Here is a 21,106-nt window from a genome sequence, read left to right as displayed (position 1 = left end):
TTAACGTGTCTGGCATACATTGTCATGTGTGTGTATCCTCGACAAGTGGTTATGCTTTTGTATAGAGTATAGTAGTATAGTACCTTTATTTCAAGCCCAGGATATTCTAAAGCAAGCATAAAAGCAGTGGTGATGTAGCTGGTACTACTATACTTTTCAAGGTAAAAGTAAAGTGGAGGTCGCTCAGTCATGTCCGACCCTTTGTGACCCCATGGACTGTAGCCCACCAGTTTCCTCTGTCCATGGGATTCTCCAGGCAAGTATACTGGAATGGGTTGCCATGCCCTCCTCCAGGGGATCTTCCCGACCCAGGGACTGAACCCAGGTCTCCTGCACTGCAGGCAGATTTTTTACCATCTGAGCCAAGGTACTGTAGTATAAGGTTAAAAATGTTTTAATTTTGTTTATTTTTTATATATTATTTGTGTGAAAAGCATTATGAACCTATTACAGTATAGTGCTATATAGCTGATTGTGTTAGTTGGGTACCTAAGCTAACTCTGTTGGGCTCATGAACAAACTGGACTTATGAATGTGCTCTCAGATTGGAACTTGTTCATATGTAGGGGATTTGCTATACCCTGTTGGGGCACGGTAGGGTGAGCTGGGGTGGAAGCTGAGCCCAGGGCTCAGAATTCCTGGGTGGAGACTGGATCTACCTGAAACTGGGATGCGGTGGAAGAAGCCAAGGACAGCAAGCTCCTCACTCCACAAAGGCTTACTTCTGTGACTTGAGGTTCGTGCATAATTTTCCATGTCTTCCAAAATGACATCATTCAAGTAGAATACAGTGAGAGAGTACGGATATCCAGAAAAACTATCTGCTAAACCCCTTCACTTAGAGTGACTTGGGGAGGCCACATTTAAACAAAATTATCCATTTTTCTCTGGTTTCCTACATGATGAGTTGCCGTTTTCTCCTTCATTGCCCCTGCCCTTGACCCCATATACCTTTGTGCTCTGATGTGGACAGCCCCGTTTGCCTTATGTGTCCTTTTCCTTTTTCCTCATGATGTTCAACCAGCCATTAACCTTTCAAAAACTCTCAAGAACAAAAAGGAAAAAAAAGTCTTTCTGTTTCCCTGTTTATGATATGTTTATGATATGATATGCTGCTGCTAAGTCACTTCAGTCGTGTCCGACTCTGTGCGACCCCAGAGACGGCAGCCCACCAGGCTCCCCCGTCCCTGGGATTCTCCAGGCAAGAACACTGGAGTGGGTTGCCACTTCCTTCTAAAAAGCATGAAAGTGAAAAGTGAAAATGAAGTCCCTCAGTTGTGTCCGACTCTCAACGACCCCATGGACTGCAGCCCACCAGGCTCCTCTGTCCATGGGATTTTCCAGGCAAGAGGACTGGAGTGGGGTGCCATTGCCTTCTCCAGTTTATGATATGAGGAATCCTCTAAAGCATGGAGCTCAAGGCAGTAGTCCTTCTTACCTGAGTTTAAGGATGATATTGGGTGCTCAAGTCTAGGGACCCAGAAAGGCTGAGCACCCACCCCAGATACTTATCCTGTGGGTGTTTATGCTTTCCTAGAACTAGTCTTAGTTTATGCCTGAGTTTCCAGGAGTTAACGGAAGGAAGGCGAGCTGTACCTTCCAGACATTGCCAGTTACGTTCATGTGATTCCCTCGCAAGGAAGAAGGAAATGGGCAACCCCTAGGGCAGTTGTTGATAAAATAATGAAGATCGTGATTCTTTATCTGAGAATGAATGAATGCCTGCAGATGGAAATTCTAGGTTTACTTACATACCACTCTGAGAATGTACCCCTCATAATTTATTCTACTCTTGCTTAGTTAGATTGCTTTGATGCCACAAATAAATGAACCTATTCATCATAAATGAATTCATCATCAAAGCTAGGTTTAAGGAGCACATTGTCACTTCCATGCATTAATGGAATATGGATCCTCATCAAGTGGAGAAAATCTTTGTGAAATGCTCATTGTTTAACAAGGTTTGTTGTAAGCATAGCTGCTGCTCCAGGCTTCATCAGGGTCCTTAGCTCTTTTAACCTCTGGTTGAATCTACTCTGATTGAAACCCTCAGTCGGATTCAGGACTGATTATTGCAATGATTAACAGCATTTGGAGCCAGACTCCTTGGGTTCAACGTCTGGCTTCACCAGTTATTAGCTCGATAACCTCTAAGTCTCAGTTCTTCCATCTGTTAAATGGAAATACTATTCCCATCTGCCTTATGAGGCTAATATGAAGATTAACTCACATGAGATATAGAAATGGGCACATATCCACCCACATTGATTAAAATTGTATCTGGAACATTATAAGCACTTAAAACATATTTGCTATTAAAAACGCCCAGCTGTCATATGGAGCTCAAGGCTTGAGTGCCTTTAATTATTTTAAGTGATGATGAAAAATCTAGTTAATTCTCAAATAGTCCTTGCACTTATCAATCAATGTATGTTATCCAATGTTACATTGGAGAAAAAACAGAGAGGTTGTCTTACATACTAAACATATTAGTGAGAACTAAGAATAACTCAAGTCTTAGAGTCTGCCCTCATGATAAGACCTTAGATTCAACTGATAACTTGGGAGATCCATGAGGACATTGTTCTAGAGCAACAGTCCCTGAATAACTTGTTTTCACACACAGAACCTACCACTCATGAGAAGATAGCTATGGTGTCAGATGCTCTCCATGTTACTTTGATCCTCACAACATATGAGGATCCCACGGAAGGAAGGTAGTGGAACAGTCTTTTAAGATGAGAAAATGGAGCCTCAAAAAAACTGTCACTTTCTTCAATGTCATGCAACAGGAAGGTGAGGGAGTTAGGACTTAAAGTCATGTCTATTCAGTTCCCAAGTGTGTTTATTCAGCTATACCACAAAATATTCTAAGAAGAAGAGACGATACCCTCAGACTGTCATATGAACTGGCAAGTTGGCTCAAGGTTGTACAGGGATCATTGAGAGGAAGGGCTGGGACAAAGGGGGAGCCAAAGGGGGAGGGGAACTGGAGAGAACCACTATGTGCTGAGTGGGGAGTTCAAGTCAGGAGAGGACATAAGCCTTTAACATTATTACTTCACTTGAGAGAGGTCTAGCCTCTCTGACAGTGCTCTGTGACATGTGCTCTGTGCATGCTAAATCACTTTAGTCATGTCTGAGTCTATAAGACCCTATTGACTGCAGTCCGCCAGGCTCCTCTGTCCGTGGGATTCTCCAGGCAAGAATACTGGAGTGGGTTGCCATGTTCTCCTCCAGGGAATCTTCCTGACTCAGGGATTGAACCTGAGTCTCTTATGTCTAATATGCACTGGCAGGCAGGTTCTTTACTGCTAGCGCCACCTGGGTCTAACCATTGGTGGCAGTGCTCTAAGTAACCCCAGCTGCTAGACATATTTTGGAGTCAGCAATGCATCCTTTGTGTTAAAGCCTCGTAGTTGACAAGGCCCCCTAGTATTGTTTATCTTGTTTAAACTGTTGTCTTTAGAATACTGACTTACTAACTTGGTGTTTCATTTCTTAAAATGACTGTTTTTGAAGTGACCGTCAGAATCAAAGAAAGGAACCTAAGAGATTGACCTGCTTGAGGATTCTATTGTTAAGTAGCACTATTTTCCATGAGGAGGTGATTTTAGCTTGAACTGTTTCTAGGGGAAATCAGACATTCTATATTTTTTTCTGCAAAGCACTCTGAAATGTATTGGTTTGGACTCTACTAAATTTGCATACTCTAGAATTCAAGCAGGAGCTATGCTGAGATTTACCTTTGAATTATCTATGGGAAAAATAAAAACTCATTAAAGACTGAAGGGGAAGACTTCCCTGGCGGTCCAGTTGTTAACACTCTGCACTTCCATTGCAGAGGGCTCAGGTTCAATCCCTGGTCAGGGAACTAAGATCCCACGTGCTGTGTGCTGTGGCAAAAAAAAAAAAAAAAAAAAGACTGAGGGGTGATGTTTAAGTCTCTTTAAGGAGACAACCTTTCTGATATCTAATGAATAGGCAATTAGGAAATATTCTTACCTATTTATTAAAATAGCTTCCCAATAAGTCTTCTATAACAGTAGTCCCCAACCTTTTTGCCACCAGGGACCAGTTTTGTGGAAGACAATTTTTCCACAGACCGGGTGGGGTGGGGGAGTGGTTTCAGGATGATTTTCATAAGGAACGCACAACCTAGATCCCTCACATGTGCAGTTCAAAGTAGGGTTTGCACTCATGCAAGAATCTAGTAACACCACTGATCTGACAGGAGGTGATGCTCAGGCGGTAATGTGGGGAGCGGCTGTAAATACAGGTGAAGCTTCACTCACTCACCTGCTGCTCACCTCCTGCTGCCTGGCCCAGTTCCTAACTGGCCATGGACTGGTAGCCATCTGTGGTCCAGGGGTTGGGGACTCCTTTTCTGTAAGGATATTTACTTATCCTCACAGAGAATTAACTTGGAATATTTATGTTCCTGAAAACAATCTTCAAACTATTCTAGATCTGACTTTTCACTAATTCAGAATAGCCTCACCTTCATATCATATCCCCAGCTGGTGAGATTTTACTCTCCTCCAGTTTCCTCTCTCCTTGTAATGAGTCGTTTCTATGACTGACTTTCTTCCTAGTCTAGTTAAACTTGTTGGCTCTGGTACCATCCTTAGGCCTCCAGAACAGTTGGTCAGTGCCTTCTTTATGATAACTCTTTACACTTGAGAATGGTGATTAAACTGCTTCCTGGCTCTCTTTCACCAGACTAAACAGCCCCCACTCATTTAAAAGTCTTTCCTCATAGGCCCTATTTTCTACTGCTTTAATTGTGTTTTGCTGCACTTCTCTGGATCTTCTCCAATTGCATTGCAATTGTTCTAAGATGTAACCTGATGCACGGGCCTAATCTAGGGGCTGGTATTGGCTACATATTTAATAAACAACTTACAAATTAAATGATTTAGTGCAGCGGTAAGAACACTGGACTGGGAGTCAGAAGACTTGAGTTTCATTCTTGCTCCACCACCTCCTAGGACTGTGCAGAGTCCTAGGACAAATGTGATTTGTCCACATTTGGATAAATCATCTAAATATCTCTAAGCATCAATTTATCATCTGTAAATCTGAGATAAACACATCTGCCCTGCCTGCTTCCCATAGTGAGGCTCAAATGAGATAATCTGTGTGAAAACACTTGGTTTAGCATCAAAGAACGATGCAAACACTATGTGTTAGGAACTTTTCAGAATGCTTTGCCTATATTAACTCATTAAGGTACAGTCATCATTTCCATTTTACAACCAGGAAACTGAGACACAGAAAGTTAAGTAATTGGCTCCAGGCCACACTGCTAGTGACAGAATCCATGCAGACTGGTTCCAGGGTCCATACTTGGAAACTCCATGCTATGTTGCCTCTCCAAATAAGCATGAAACATCCAACAGAGCCATTCATTTTATGGAGCCTGCCCTTCAAAAGCATGGGATGGTGGGTCTGTTCAGTCATGTGTAGATAATTCTATGAGAGGCAATGTTTTCAAAAGTGAGTGTTTAGGTTGGTCATTGAAGTAAGGCAGTGTCTACCAGTGAGGGAGGGACTCATAAACACAATGCAGTAATAGGAATGCTCTAGAAGGTCAGGTCAGTGGTTCATTCTTCCTAGGGCATCTAAACCTTCCTGTGAAAGTGCTCTTAATTCTTAAATTCAGGATCTGCAGTTTCTAAACAGTCTCTTTGAGTTCTGACAACCCATCCTGGTTTCAACTGTCTAGCTTTGTCCTTTTGTATGTTAATTTTTGTAGCTATAAGTTTGGAATGCTTTCCTTATAGATTAATTGTTAAGGTGAAATATTAAACACAGTTGTTGTGCACCTAATTGAATTTTTTTTTTCATGCTATGGTCTGAACAATTGAAAGAGATTAAAAAAAAAAAGAGCTCTGGAGGAAATGTTGGAAGAATTTTGATTTGCCCCATAACTGTTTGAACATTCATAAGAAAAATGAGAACCTATATTATGAAATGGGGAGGTTATACTGGATAGAAATATATTGAAAATACACTAATATTTGAAAAATTGTACCACACTGAAGTCTTTTCATTAACACCTATTGGATATAGAATACAATATGAACTTACTTTATGCCAGAGTTCTATTTATAGGGAATATGGTTGTAGTAGTTTTATTAATAATAGGCTTTTTCACCTCAAATAGTGGCATGAACAGTCATTTTATGGGAGACTATAGAAATTTCTTTCCATGAAAATAACCTCAAAGTTTAAAATATCCTTGGAAAATGGGAGCATTTGGGGGGAAAACTTGATACTACTGGATTTATAAATGTTATCTTTCTAGCTAGAATCTGTATAGTGGATTATGATAAGTTTGTACAGAATGGTTAGGAACTAATGAGAAAAGTGATATCTCTGTATCGTAGTAGTCAATTTAAAATAATGTTTACTCTAAAGAAATATCATGTTTATTGTTTACTTTAAAGAATTTGTTTAGTGAGAAATCTATTTTCATATAAAGAAATCAATTTTGGCAAATTCGTGGTATCAAAACTAGCTTGAGCAGAGAGCTACCATCTTAAATCTTTGAGAAAATGTGTACTTTAATAATCACATCATGTGACTGCCGGCACTATTCTGCCTCTTGATGGAAGCATAGCAACATCACAGTAGAACTTATTAGAATATGCTTGTTCAGTATTCACCCATCCATCTATTCATCCACCCATCCATCTTTCCATCCAACACTACATGCCAGGTACTCTGCTAGACACTGAATATACAGCAGCAAACAAGACAAACACGATTCCTATCTCATATACTTAATGACTTAGTAGAAATTCCTTAAATGATAAAGAAAACAATCATGAGTAGATCATTTTGTGACAATTTTTTGAAAGAGGGGAAAAGAATAAGTGAAATTAACTCTCTGGCCTTACTTGAATGTTGTTAAAACTTTTCTTTGAACAATGTTCTCTGAAAAGTTGTATAGGAAGTATTATGAGGGATGCTGTGAATGTGCATCCAGAAGAAAGACAGATAGCAATTGAGACATTATAAGAAAGAACAGGGCTTTCAAATGTTAATTTAGTTTCCCTGAAAATCTTTAGTAATAATGATCATTTTTTTCTATAGCATTTTATGCCTTTCAAAGCAATTATACCAACCATGTGAGGAAGAGCATATTTTATTTTCCCCATTATGTAGATGAGACAACTGAGGCAGAGATATAGTAAATACCCAAGATCCCACAGCTATATGGAATCACAGCTCTACCCACTGCTTTTTCTACTATGTCATGTTGAAGAAAACCCCAGATTCTAGTATAAGGTCCTATAAACCCCCAAAGACTTATCAGAATATAAACTATTCAAGAAACCAAAGTGACTAGTACAAAAGAGGGAAAACAAAGTATGACAAGGCCTCTGCTTCAGGCTATTAAGTAGGTCACCCACTAAAAGGCTATTTTGGTATAAAATTTTAGAGGGCATGGAGTACATATACCAACATCACTGACCTGATTCTTCACTTTCAAGATCTAAGAAAATCAAAGGCAGGTTTTTTTTCCTTTTGGAAGGGAGGGGTGGATCATTTGGGTAGCTTAAGATAATGTTAGTTGCAAAATTTGATTTAGCCAGGCTGGTGCTCTAGATTTTTTTGTGAAGTTGATTCACTGGAGATGATGGTGTTCCTAAGAAGGGGACAGCTTTCTATCCCTGTGATGTACCATCAGTGCTTCCTTCCTTCCTTCCTCATTCCTCTTCTCTCCCTTTCCCTCCTTTTCCTTCTCTTTTCTTACCAATTTCTTTTTTTTTTTTTTTACATTCTCTTCTCATGGGGGCATATCTGACAAATTGTTAATATTTAATTTGCTATAAAATAGCTCTCCCAGGCAATGACTGCTCACTATAATTTGAATCTCTGAAGCTGTTTTGGCCCCTAGGTACACTGGGATCGAATTAGAATGGAAATGTTTCCCTTACAGTTTTCTTTATGGCAGTATGGGCACTTTGTTATGAACTGGCAAATTGAGACTGCTAAGGAAAATAATAAACTTTCACCACATTTCTATTTGACTCTTTACTCCAAACAGAATATCCATCTGGCTTAGGGTGAAATGTTTCTTCTCATATTTTTCAGTTTTCTATTTAAATATCCAACGTTAACAATGAATATCTTTTGGCCTATCAAATTGTATTTTTTCCCCCCAGTCTGAGGCTTTTTCATTTTCTTCACATTTTAAAAACCATAATCATTTTCTCTCATATGCCATCTTACTTTTAAAATGGTCTTCAATTATATACACACATATTCTCATTCATTCTCTCTTTCTTGTTCTCTGTCTCAAACCAGAGGGATATTCTGGAAAAATATCTACAGATTCAAACCTAGTGAATGATGCTTTGACATTTTGCAACTAGGCCCCTGAAACAAAAACTCTACTCTTCCGCCCTTTCTAACCCCCTGACTGTTCCTTGCGGGGAGGAAGGTGTGGAAAGGAAGGGGATTACTCTGAAATTTTCAGCTATCTAAAAAACAGAGGTGTGGAAGGGTGTGTTTATGCATTAAATTGCAGAGACTACCAGATTAATCATGCTATACAATTTTTAACAGCTTAGATTTTATTCCTCTCTCTCTCTTTTTCTGCCACTGGGGAGGAAAAAAGGATTAGAGAGACTATCAAAACTGTTGGCAAGTTTAGTCTGTTGGCTACTTAATTTCTTAGCAGATATGGGAACTGCCTCAGGTTGATGATTTAACAGGTTGGCTTGGGGTGGAATAAGTCTCAAACCTACCTGTTCCAAAATCGTGTTAATCCTTTCAACCTCGCAGTCAATCAAGTATCGTTTTTCCTGCCTCCTGTCCATTTCTTCAATGATGCGCCTGAATTCCTGGACGTCCTTGATGTTTCCCACAGACCTTGCTGTCACCTGCCAGTTGTTTTGTACTGCTGCTTCCATAATTGCTTGGAGGATGGAAAATCCTAAAAGAAGGGAAAACAGCTATATTGATTATTTTTTCCTTTAAAAATCTTTCTGTAGGTATTAAATGTTCTAGTGAGGTTTTAGTCACAGTCCATTGGGTTCCCTTGAACCTTATCCCTTGTGGACAGCAGGCTGACTCATAACCTCAGTCCTAACCTTTCGGACAGTTGGCATATCTCTATCCTATTTGAAAGGAAAGAAGGTTCAACTTGGGGTGCCAGGCTAAGTGCTTATCAAGTCTGTACTTGAGCAATCACCGCTGAATTATAGTACCTAATTATTTTTATTGCCAGGCTTATCAAAATATCTATAGAATGAATGCCAGTAGCTTCTTTCTTATTTCTGGCCACAATCTGTTCTTTCCTTCATCTTCCACATCAACGATCTTCAGAATTAGAAAGAGCTTTAGTAGAGATAGGACCTCATTATAATATGGCTGATTCTTACATGGATATGACTCTCCAACAAAGTAAATTATGTCTCCCAAGCAATATAACTCTCAGAAAACATGACAAAAACAGTCTATAACAAAGATAGCATTCTGTTTCTTAGTTCACAGCATTACAAAAGCATTCAATCATATTAAGTCTTCCTGAGTTCTTCCCCTTTCTCAATTCAATTGATCAAAGATTCTAAGTTCTTTTTTAAGCTAATTTATATCAGACAACTATTAACTACTAACCTTCTGGACCTATGCTGCATGGGAAAGAGAAAAGATCTAATGCTTGAGTTTTGGGTAAACTTTTTAGAATCAGGGTTTAGGAAGCTGGAAAGAACAGTCTGTCTGTATGAGTCACAGAAGAGCACAAGGGTTTTGTATGTATTGGTCTTTGAGAGTATTCATATCTCTTAATATTGTATCATGTCTATATTTTTGCTTCTGCATGAATCCATAATCTGGGTATAATTTCATCAGGCATAAACATTATTTGATTGGGATATGGTCAAAAGCAGCTCCTTTTGCTCCATTAAATTGTTTTCCATTTATATTTAGGTAATGACTAATGGAAGTGGGTAATGGGGATGATTTGCAAGACCCAAATAATCTGTGACCTAACAATTTGGCTACAGGAGGAGGAGAGAATGGAGGACAGTGGTGCTGCTCTTGGAACACATTCCAGGTTCTGTGCCATGTCAGGTTCACCCTGTAGTGTAAACCTCAGGTTCACCCTGAAGTGTAAGCAGGTTACTGTCAGGGGTCATCTTCACTGCACCAGAGAAAATGGTATTGACGTTTGGAGAGCACGCTTCGGGGAGATGGCAGCAGTGACTCAGGCGGTCATGATGACTCTTTTGTGTGCTGGGTATGTGGGGAAGAAGATCACAAATGAGACCCCAGCACTTGGTAATTTCCAAATGAGCAATTTCAGCACAGGAGCTCAAAATTACAGATAGGAGTAAATTACCATTGCTTTAAATGTTAATACTTACTCTTTTTAAACTAACCACATGTATTCATTGCTCAGATTTACATTTTCGTGTGGCTTTTTGATGTGCTCTCTGCTTTAGTGGGAGTTGAGGGCACATGGTGGGCCAAGACATGAGATTAAGAAATAAGCATAGGAAAGAAAAGATTAAAGTATTGGAAAATCTTTCTTGAGAAATGTACAATGAAGCCTCATTATTTTGAATCCCACTAATAAAGAATTTATGAACATTCAGCAAGGACAAGTTTGAATTTTACTTCTGTACTATTTATGAAGAAAGTGTTGGCTGAATAATACTAGTAATGAAATTACACAGGGCATCTTGCTATATTGAAACTAAACTTTAAAAATATACCCTTTAGCAAAATACAAGTATTTTGTCTGTTGAGTCAAAACCTACATTCTTGTAATCTCTGCTTGCTCATCCTGTTCTACTATTTGGAACCAAAGAGACAAATTGAACCCCCTTTCCATGTGATAGTCCTTCACATTTTAAAAACAGAATATACCTATATCCCATTATCTTTCTTTTCTTCAGGCTAAAAATGCCCCAATCCTTCAACAGTTTCATGATAGCTTCCCTCACTGTTCTGTCTCTATACTATGGACATTTGTCAGTATTTTATTGATCCTGATAATTCATATGTGGTTTGACCAATGTGGATTATTACTTGCTTTGATATGGGCTGTTATTTTAGCACTCACATTGCTGATACTTCTAAATAGCCATATTATTTTGTTAATTAATTTCAAGCTTGAATTCAACTAAAGAAGTTATGACCAACCTAGATAGCATATTCAAAAGCAGAGACATTACTTTGCTGACAATGATCCGTCTAGTCAAGGCTATGGTTTTTCCAGCAGTCATGTATGGATATGAGAGTTGGACTGTGAAGAAGGCTGAGCACCGAAGAATTGATGCTTTTGAACTGTGGTGTTGGAGAAGACTCTTGAGAGTCCCGTGGACTGCAAGGAGATCCAACCAGTCCATTCTGAAGGAGATCAGCCCTGGGATTTCTTTGGAAGGAATGATGCTAAAGCTGAAGCTGCAGTACTTTGGCCACCTCATGCGAAGAGTTGACTCATTGGAAAAGACTCTGATGCTGGGAGGGATTGGGGTCAGGAGGAGAAGGGGACGACAGAGGATGAGATGGCTGGATGGCATCACTGACTCAATGGAGGTGAGTTTGAGTGAACTCCGGGAGATGGTGATGGACAGGGAGGCCTGGTGTGCTGTGATTCATGGGGTCGCAAAGAGTCGGACACGACTGAGCAGCTGAACTGAACTGAACTGATGTCTATTCTCTTTATAAAACCTTTGCTGTATAACAACTCTCCATCCATGCATCAAGACTCATTCCATTCCAACCTGCTTTTATCTCCCTTTTAAAAAATTCACCCTATCCAAGTCCTCATTTCTCCCCTATTTTCACAGTTGCTCAAATCTGAAAGATGGTCTTATCCACTTATGCAGTGCTCTCATTGTTACCTACTCAAGGCAGTTGCACCTGTCTGTCCCTTTTCCTGGCATCTCTTCCTACCTGTAGACCTTTGTGGCTTACTCTCTTTCTCCATGAAGCTTCTGTTACTGAGTACTCATACATTCTCCTGAGATGTGTAGATTTAAATCAAGGTAAGTCAGTTACAAGCCGTGGATAAATCAATTTGAAGAACTGTACAATAGGCATTTAAAAATTCAAAATAGAACTGGATGAATAAAGCATAGTACATAAACATGGAATACTATGCTACTGTTAAAGAGATAGCTCAATCTCTATATAACAAAAAGAAAAATGACTGCAATATACTATTCCATAGGAAAAAGCTGCAAAATAGTATTTGTAGTGTAGTTCCATTTCTGTAAAAAGAAATCTGAAGTGTATAGAAAAAAATTTGAAGGAATTGGCAGTAATTATCTCGGAGGTGTAGAATTACCAAGAACTTCTACTTGCACTGTCATTTATTTATGTAATGTTTGACTTTTTAACAAGACGCAGGTATTATTTTCTATAAGTATGAAAACAATAAAGATTAAAAGATGCAACCCATGCTGTCTGCTCAGAGCATACGCTCCTGGAAGACATGGATGACAAATGAGTGCTGCTCTATATGCTGCCTGCTGCCACAAATGCAAAGGCGCTTAATAAACACTGATTTTATGGATCTTATTTTTTTACTTTTGTTCTCTGAACCATGTGGATGCATAACGTATTCAAAAATTAAATAGAAAAAGCATACTGATTTCTCAATGAAGTTGGATCTGGGGCCTTCTGGGCTATGATCCTCGCTCACATTTCTGAGCAAGTTAGAACTGTGGCTTAACTCTGTAGTATCTTTTCACCACGCAGAGTCTCTTTGTGTCTGCAAGCATGTGTGGCTGTGTACTCAACAACTCTGGAGGGAATGGTCACCTCAGTGCAGTACATGTCAGTGAGCAATCCACCAAAAAAAGCACTTTCATTTGTTTTCATACCTAATTTGTTATAGTTTGACTGTTTCCTGTTACAGCTGACCAAAGACAGTAAATGTGAGTTTGAGGGAGGAAAAAAAGAAAAGTTTGACTCTGGAGGCAGGGCAGAAGCAGGCGTCAGTGCTTGTAGGAGGTGAGGTGCATATAACAAAAGCCTTGGCTTTGTAAAAATAAGTCTGCTGTTTTAGCAGCTTAAAAATTGTCCTCCACTGTGTGTGAGCTTTAATGTGCTCAACTTCACAATACTGAAAGCTACTTTTATTTGAGCAGGAAATTCTCTCATCCTGATTCCAAACCGCTGCTGCTGTCTAACTTCCATTTCTTCTTTGGTTTAAAGAATGAGAGCTACCACATAGGTAACTGGCTGAATGATAGACTACTTGCCATTTGCATTCAACCAAGGTAACACAGGCTTCCCTGGTAGCATAGTCAGTAAAGAATCTGCCTGCAGTGTAGTGTAGGAGACCCAGGTTTGATCCCTGGGTCGGAAAGATCCCCTGAAGAAGGAAATGGCAACTCACTCCAGTATTCTTTTCTTGCCTGGAGAATTCGATGGACAGAGGGGCCTGGCAGGTTGCAGTCCATGGGGTTACAAAGAGTTGGGCACAACTGAGCGGCTAACACTTTCACACTTTCAAGATAACACAGGAACATGACAATAGCGGAGTGCCAAAGTGATTGTGGATGAATTGGGCCACAGCTACGACCAATCCAGTCCTGCTGGGGCGGTTGTTGGGCTACTCTTGCTAAACAAGGAAGTCGTCTTGGTAAAGGCTCTACCATCCAGATCCCCCTTCAGCCAAAGGACTTACTCCTTCAGACTCTGGAAAAGTCGTTTCCTAAAGAGAGTTGCCTAGCTTAAAGTAATACTTTCTTCCCAGGGAAACCTGCATCCAGTGACCGGTTGTTATGGGGAATCCAGGCATAACCCTTTCACTCCAAATTGTTGTTGTTCAGTCGCTAAGTTGTGTCTGATTCTTTGCGACCCCATTAACTGCAGCATGCCAGACTCCTCTGTCCTCCACTATCTCCCAGAGCTTGTTCAAACTCATGTCCATCGAGTCGGTGATGCCATCCAACCATCTCATCCTCTGCTGCCTCCATTGGTTTTTGCCCTCAATCTTTCCCAGCATCAGGGTCTTTTCCAATGAGTCAGCTCTTCAAATCAGGTGACCAAAGTATTGGAGCTTCAGCTTCAGCATCAGTCCTTCCAATGAATAATTAGGGCTGATTTCCTTTGGGATTGACAGTTTGGATCTTCTTACAGTCCAAGGGACTCTCAAGGGTCTTCTCCAACACGACAGTTCAAAAGCATCAATTCTTTGGCACTCAGCCTTCTTTATGGTCCAATTCTCACAACCATGCATGACTACTAGAAAAAACCATAGCTTTGACTAGATGGACTTTGTTGACAAATGATGTCTCTGCTTCTGGATAGACTGGGTTTGTCATAGCTTTCCTTCCATGGAGCAAGGGTCTTTTAATTTCATGTCTGCAGTCACCATCCACAGTGATTCTGGAGCCTAAGAAAGTAAAATCTGTCACTGCTTCCACTTTTCCCCCTATTTGCCATGAAGCGATAGGACCAGATGCCATGATCTTAGTTTTCTGAATGTTGAGTTTTAAACCAGCTTTTTCACTCTCCTCTTTCACTTTCATCAAGAGGCTCTTTAGTTCCTCTTTGCTTTCTGCCATTAGGGTGGCATATATGAGGCTATTGATATTTCTCCCAGCAATCTTGATTCCAGCTTGAGCCTCATCTAACACAGAATTTTGCATGATGTACTCTTCATATAAGTTAAATAAGCAGGATGACAATATACAGCCTTGATGTACTCCTTTCCCAGTTTTGAATCAGTGCATTATTCCATGTCCAGTTCTAACTGTTGCTTCTTGACCTGCATACAGGTTTCTCAGGAGGCAGGTAAGGTGGTATGGTATTCCCATCTAAGAATTTTCCACAGTTTGTTGTGATCCACACAATCAAAGGCTTTGGTGTAGTCAATGAAGCAGTAGATATTTTCATTCCAAATAGGGTAACTCTAATGGGCCATCCCAACTTTAGAGCTACATGAAGGATAGGTTGAGGCCTTGTTATGATTGCACAGTCTATCTTCTTCTGCTCAAAGCTGCTTCCTTCTTTTCCTCCCATGAGTGTTTTTTTTTTTTAATTTTGATTTTATTGGAGTATAGTTGATTTACAATGTTGTGTTAGTGTCAGGTGGACAGCAAAGTGATTCAGTGAATATATATATATATATATATATATATACATATATTTATACATATATATATTCTTTTTTAGATTCTTTTCTCATACAGGTTATCACAGAATAATGAGTAGAGTTCCCTGTGCTATACAGTATGTCTTTGTTGGTTCCCACAAGTGTTTTTAATGAGAGTACTCTGCAGTAAAATTTTGCATGGAAATTTCCATCTCAGAATCTGCTCCTAGGGAATTCAATCTGTGACTGTTAGATTGACCTCGTGACAGGAATGACAGCAGATACAAAAAAAAAAATCTCAAATCTACACTTGTCAAAATAATTTTCACAAGGGGAGTGAAGGGCGGGATTTTGTTCAATGTACAAAATGAAAAGCTACTCTATGCTGAACAAATTTAGTATTTGATCTGAAAACACAAAAGAATAAAAAATAAGATACTGACATATGGATGCTGGTAATGAAGATACCTAAGGAAATAGATCTGGGGATAATTTTCTCCCTTCTGCTTTACGTATTTCAGCATGGGCTGGCAACACTTGTTGTTGCTCATGAACCTGTCTCAGGTCTTTCCAAGCCACACCATCTGTACTTCTGACATGGTGTCTAGCAGTCCCCAGATGATGGGGCGGGGGGGGGGGGGGCTCTAATATTGACAAATGGGCTCCACACAAGCACTGACATTTTTAGCATTCTGTTTCTGGTGAGGGTTTTCAGGGAATTTCCCATAATGCTCCCAAAGGGACTGCTGACCCCTAGAAATGTTCTGTGTGTTAGTTGCTCAGTCGTGTCTGACTCTTGTGATCCCATGGACTGTAGCTTGCCAGGCTCCTCTGTCCATGGAATTCTCCAGACAAGAATACTGGAGTGGGTTGCCATTCCCTTCTCCAGGGGATTTTCCTGACCCAGGGATCGAACCCAGCTCTCCTGCATGGCAGGCAGATTATTTACCATCTGAGCCACCAGCGATCTAGAGAGGAAAATTGATCTTTCCCAGAGGGTAATTCAGTACTTGTCCCATTGGATTGTGCTGGAAACTGCCATTTCAGGTTGAAGAAGAAAGACTCAAAATGGCCCATGAAAATTCTTGTGGTTTGCATTTTTCAGTCATAGAATCACACATTACAAGCTAGAAGGACTCTTACAGATGATTTAGAGAAGTCATAGAAAAAATTTAAAGCTCTGGAACTCTTTTTCCAAATGAAAATGTTATGGAAGCCTAACCTATAAGACAGATAGAAGTGGAGCTGCTCTGGTTTGCAGGGGTGGTATTTAGAGAGAAGAAGTGACTTGCCCAAGATCACATAGCTAGTATAAAGTCAGAAGCAAGACTAGCACCTAAGTCAGCAGGGCCGGTAGTAGAGTGAAGCCAGAGAAGCAGCTAAGGCACAAGGCTTTTTATTTTTGGTTTGTCTTTTTTTTTTTCAATTGTCTGGAGGTATAATTGACACATAGAAAGTATATATATTTAAGGTATAAAGCTTGATATTTTGATATACATTTACAATGTGAAGTGATCAGCACGATCAAGCTAATGAATACATCTGTCATCTGACTTAGTTACCATTTTAGTTCTTTTGTGTGTGTGGTGAGATCACTTAAATATTTACCCTCAGCAAATGCCAAGTGTACAATACAGTCTTGCTTACTGTAGTCACCAGAAGTATTGTTAACTGTAGTTAAGGTACACCACCATGTACCTTAGATCTCCAGAACTTACCTTGCATAACTGACCAACATCTCCTCACTTCCCCCACCCCCTAAAAAGCCACTTTCTTAGAATTGTCCAAATGTATTCTCGCTTGCCTCACCCTAGTCCTGGCCCTAGAAGCAAGTGCCTTCATTTCCAATTTAGTGCTCTTTCAAGTACATTATACTGTCAAGCCTATTTGATAGGTCTTATTTATCAAAGACCTTGGCAATGTTATAAAGTGGACAGAGCCCTTCCATCTTCTTGACGTCACACAAGATCCTGATATTCCCTGTCTATCCAGTAGCCAAACTGGACCTATCACCACCACTCTTGGCCTTTTCTTTCCCCCTTCCCCATGTCAAAACACCTTTGTCCTATGTCCCTGTCTCTCAGCATTCTGTCCTTTTCTAGGTGACAGCATAAAAATGGCTAACGGAGTAATGTGTTAACCTTCCAACTAACTTAGGTACCTTTTAGCAGTGGTCTTAACACAGGTGAGTTTGGAAGCAAAGGAGAAGAGGATGTTGAGCATTATTTTGGGATCTGCCCATCTCCTGGGGTCATGCAGATAATGAATGTGGAAGTTGGTGATGTGGGAGCTGTGATCTTTAGGCTATGGCATTTAACAAACGAACAGCTGGTACCTTGTGGGTATCTCAGAGACAAGTAGTGTAAAATGATCCTCTGAGGATCAGTTTCAATCCTGCCTATCTTGCTCAACTGAATTCAGCTTAAGAAAGCATTACTTTATTTGTCTGTGTCTTCACTTACCTCTGCGTTTCTCAACTCTGGTTGTGCATTATCATCATCTTGAAAGTGAAAGTGTGAGTTGCTCAGCCTTGTCTGACTCTTTGTGACCCCCTGGACTGTAGCCCACCAGACTCTTCTGTCCATGGAATTCTCCAGGCAAGAGTACTGCAGTGGGTTGCCATTTCCTTCTCCAGGGGAACTTCCCGACCCAGGGATCGAACCCTGGCCTCTTGCATTGCAGGTAGATTTTTTTTTTTTTTTACTGTCTGAGCCACCAAGGAAGCCCCTATAATCACCTTGGAAACTTTAAAATATTGATGTCCAAGCTTTACTCTGGACGAATTAAATCAGAATCACTGGAAGTGATTTCCAGCTTTGTTTTATTTTAAACTTCTTGAGTACTTCTCATGTACAACCAGAGTTGAGAACAACTGACCTGTTGTAATGGCTGCCCAATACAAATGAGGTTTATGGAAGCAGGACTCTTTTCTTAGGTGTCTTCCATGACTGGCAATAGAATTCTTGTTAAGAAAAGCATGATCGAAGAAGGGCTGATCATCATCATTTTAGTTGCTAAGTCATGTCTGATTCTTGTGAGACCCAAGCAAGAATACTGGAGTGGGTTGCCATTTTCTTCTCCAGGGGATCTTCCCAACCAAGGGATTGAACCCATGTCTCCTGCGTTGCAGGTGGATTCTTTACCACTGAGCCACCCCAGAGGCCTAAATATATATATATATGCTGCTAAGTCGCTTCAGTCGTGTCCGACTCTGTGCAACCCCATAAACAGCAGCCCACCAAGCTCCTCCGTCCATGGGATTTTCCAGGCAAGAGTACTGGAGTGGGGTGCCATTGCCTTCTCCTATATATATATATATATATTTACAGCCCTTCCTTCAGCCTCTGTGCCTTTATCTGCTTAAAAATCCAGAATTAAGCAGACAAAGGCACAGAGGCTGAGGGAAGTGTTGTAAATTGCTTTTTCTTGTGGTAGATGAGGAAGCTGGGAACATTGTGTCGTTGTGTGGGAAGTAGACTCTAATGGACTCAAAGCACTTTACAAATGTCTTTTTTCTTCTGAGGTAGCATCTGTGTTTTTCTAAGTACAAAATTAACACATGCTTAATTTGGACATTTGAGAAGACACAAAGATGAAAAAAATAAAAGTATGGGTGACTCTACAGCTCTGAGATAGCCACTGTTAGCATTGGTGTATTTCTTTCCATTCGTTTAAATATAAATATTCTGTAGAATTTTTCTTTTAGTAAAATGGATTGAACAATTTAAGTCCTATCTTTTAAAAAATTTAACATATCATGGATATTTTCTTATGTTATTAAATGTTTCAAATCATAACTTTAATGGCTATACAATATTCTATCCATTAGACATACTGTAATTTATTTAACCATTCCCCAACATGAAGACTTCAGCTATTTCTAATCTCTACCTATTGTGAATAATGCTGTGATGAAAACACTCATACAGCATCCTTAATTATTAATATTTCCATAGGAGAAATGTCTAGAGGAAGGGATGTCAGGCCAAACATTTGTGAACATGTTCAATGCTTTAGATACATATTGCCAATTTGCCCTCCAGAAAGGTCATATCATTTTCTTTTCCCATCAGCAGAATATGAGAGTACTTATCTCTCTGCCCGCTACCTAGCATTGAATAATATATTTGCCCATTTGATAGGGGAATATAAGAAAGTTCTTTTCTGCTAGTGTTTCATTTATTGTTAGCAAAGTTAGTGATTTTTCACTTTTTGTGTCCATGTTTATGCTTTATCTTGAGAATTTCCTATCTATTTGCTTTGTTCAGATTTCTATTGTGATATTAGTTTTTCTTATTGATTCATAAGGACTTTTATACATTAATGACATTGTGTCTGTAATATGTGTCACAGATATTTTAATACCGCTTATTTGACATTTAATACTGTCTGTGATATATTCTAATTAACAAAATTTGACATTTTGTGAAATTAATATTCTTATTCATCCAAAAATCATGTGAGATAATAGGAGAAAAACGAAAATTTATTCTCTTGCTCTTATTCGAGTGCTCACCTGGGCTTGGAACCCAAGCATTATGCAAACCATTCTCTCCATTTCTTACGACTTCTTTGGTCTCCATGGAATTTCAGACAACTTTCTCTTGTATATGGTGGCAAAGTAAGTGAGTGGGAGAAGCTACATATGGAATCTGAAGATGATTGCTGAGATACAAGTCAAGAACAGACAAAGAGGCAGAGGAAACAGAGATGATGAACCCGATTCAGTTATTTCATGTTAGGTTTTGCTGTATCTAAGAAACTTGATATTCAAAAGTCTGAACTCAAACCCAGTACTTCAGGATGTTACTATTCCTATTATCAATACAAACGGTACTTTTCTTTAAAAAGAATTCATGGAAAGATGCCCACAGCATGTTTTCTTTTTTAATTAAAAAAATCTAAATGCATTTCTATATACTACCAACAGACAATGTTAATATAAGTGTAAACATTAAAACTTACAATAGCATAAAGTAAAGAAATACATTTGACAAAAATAGGCAAAATCTTTTCACTAAAAACACATCACAGAGATAAAGAACAAATTGATAGAGGCCTTTCCCTTATTTTTCAAAGCAAATCAGGTAAGCAAAAATGCCTTTAGATTTGAAGTGAGGGCTGATTCTCAAGCAAAGCTCTTCTTCTTTATTAAATCAAGAATAGAAGGCCTGGGTCCAGTGTTTAGTGTATAAAAAAAGAACTCTGATTCCCTTCCAAATAAAATTCTTTTTTAAAAATTAGTTTTTATTGGAGTATAGTTGCTTTCCAGTGTTGTGTTAGTTTCTAATGTACAGCAAAGTGAATTAGCTATAGGTACGAAGGCAATGGCACCCCACTCCAGTACTCTTGCCTGGAAAATCCCATGGAAGGAGCAGCCTGGTGGGCTGCAGTCCATGGGGTCGCTAAGAGTCGGACACAACTGAGCGACTTCACTTTGACTTTTCACTTTCATGCACTGGAGAAGGAAATGGCAACCGACTCCAGTGTTCTTGCCTGGAAAATCCCATGGAAGGAGCAGCCTGGTGGGCTGCCGTCTATGGGGTCACACAGAGTCGGACATGAGTGAAGCGACTTAGTAGCAGCAGCATGCGTCCCATAGTGCATTTAAGCCCACTTTTTGTTATTTTGTTTTTGCTTTAACCTGATTTAATCATATTTGATCTCCACAAAAATGTAGATAGTGATTGTCTAAATTTGAGATGCTAGAGCACAAATTCTTCTGTGTGCGAGGAGTTTGAGGTGGGAAGATCAAGGACCCCTCTGTATTTGCATGTGGATGTCAGTCTGTGGGTTTTATGGAACGGGATAAGAAACAAATGTTCACTGACACCCAGCCCAATTTACCCAAGGCAAATGAAGATTTCCCTGAGGTCTTCATTCCTCATAATTGTGTTTGCTTGAGTTCCCCTTTCATTATGCACTGACCCTCAGCACATCTTCTCTCCCTTCAGCTGCCTTATTAGGACGAGACTTTAGCTAACTGGTAGAGGCAGTAAATAGAAGGCGCCCCTGGTGTCCCAGTTCTGTGTC

At 39.7% G+C, this 21,106-nt stretch overlaps 1 protein-coding gene across 5 annotated transcripts in view; it reads right to left on the bottom strand.

The window, feature by feature from the left end:
* Window positions 1-21,106, bottom strand: part of GRIA3 (glutamate ionotropic receptor AMPA type subunit 3) — a 311,045-nt gene that overhangs the window by 143,247 nt on the left and 146,692 nt on the right. For all 5 annotated transcript variants that reach the window (XR_009598794.1, XM_012107364.4, XM_042242468.1 and 2 more), the window contains one exon: window positions 8,763-8,950. Coding sequence is in view for 4 of the 5 variants with exons in the window: in XM_012107364.4 (XP_011962754.1) it covers window positions 8,763-8,950 (188 nt within the window). In the remaining variant the exon portion in view is untranslated. The remainder of the gene's footprint in view (window positions 1-8,762; window positions 8,951-21,106) is intronic.

This window comes from Ovis aries, chromosome X (assembly GCF_016772045.2).
Source record: "Ovis aries strain OAR_USU_Benz2616 breed Rambouillet chromosome X, ARS-UI_Ramb_v3.0, whole genome shotgun sequence".
Lineage (NCBI taxonomy): Eukaryota > Metazoa > Chordata > Mammalia > Artiodactyla > Bovidae > Ovis > Ovis aries.
Note: the sequence above shows the minus strand (reverse complement) of the source record. Positions and strands in the feature narration are given on the sequence as shown.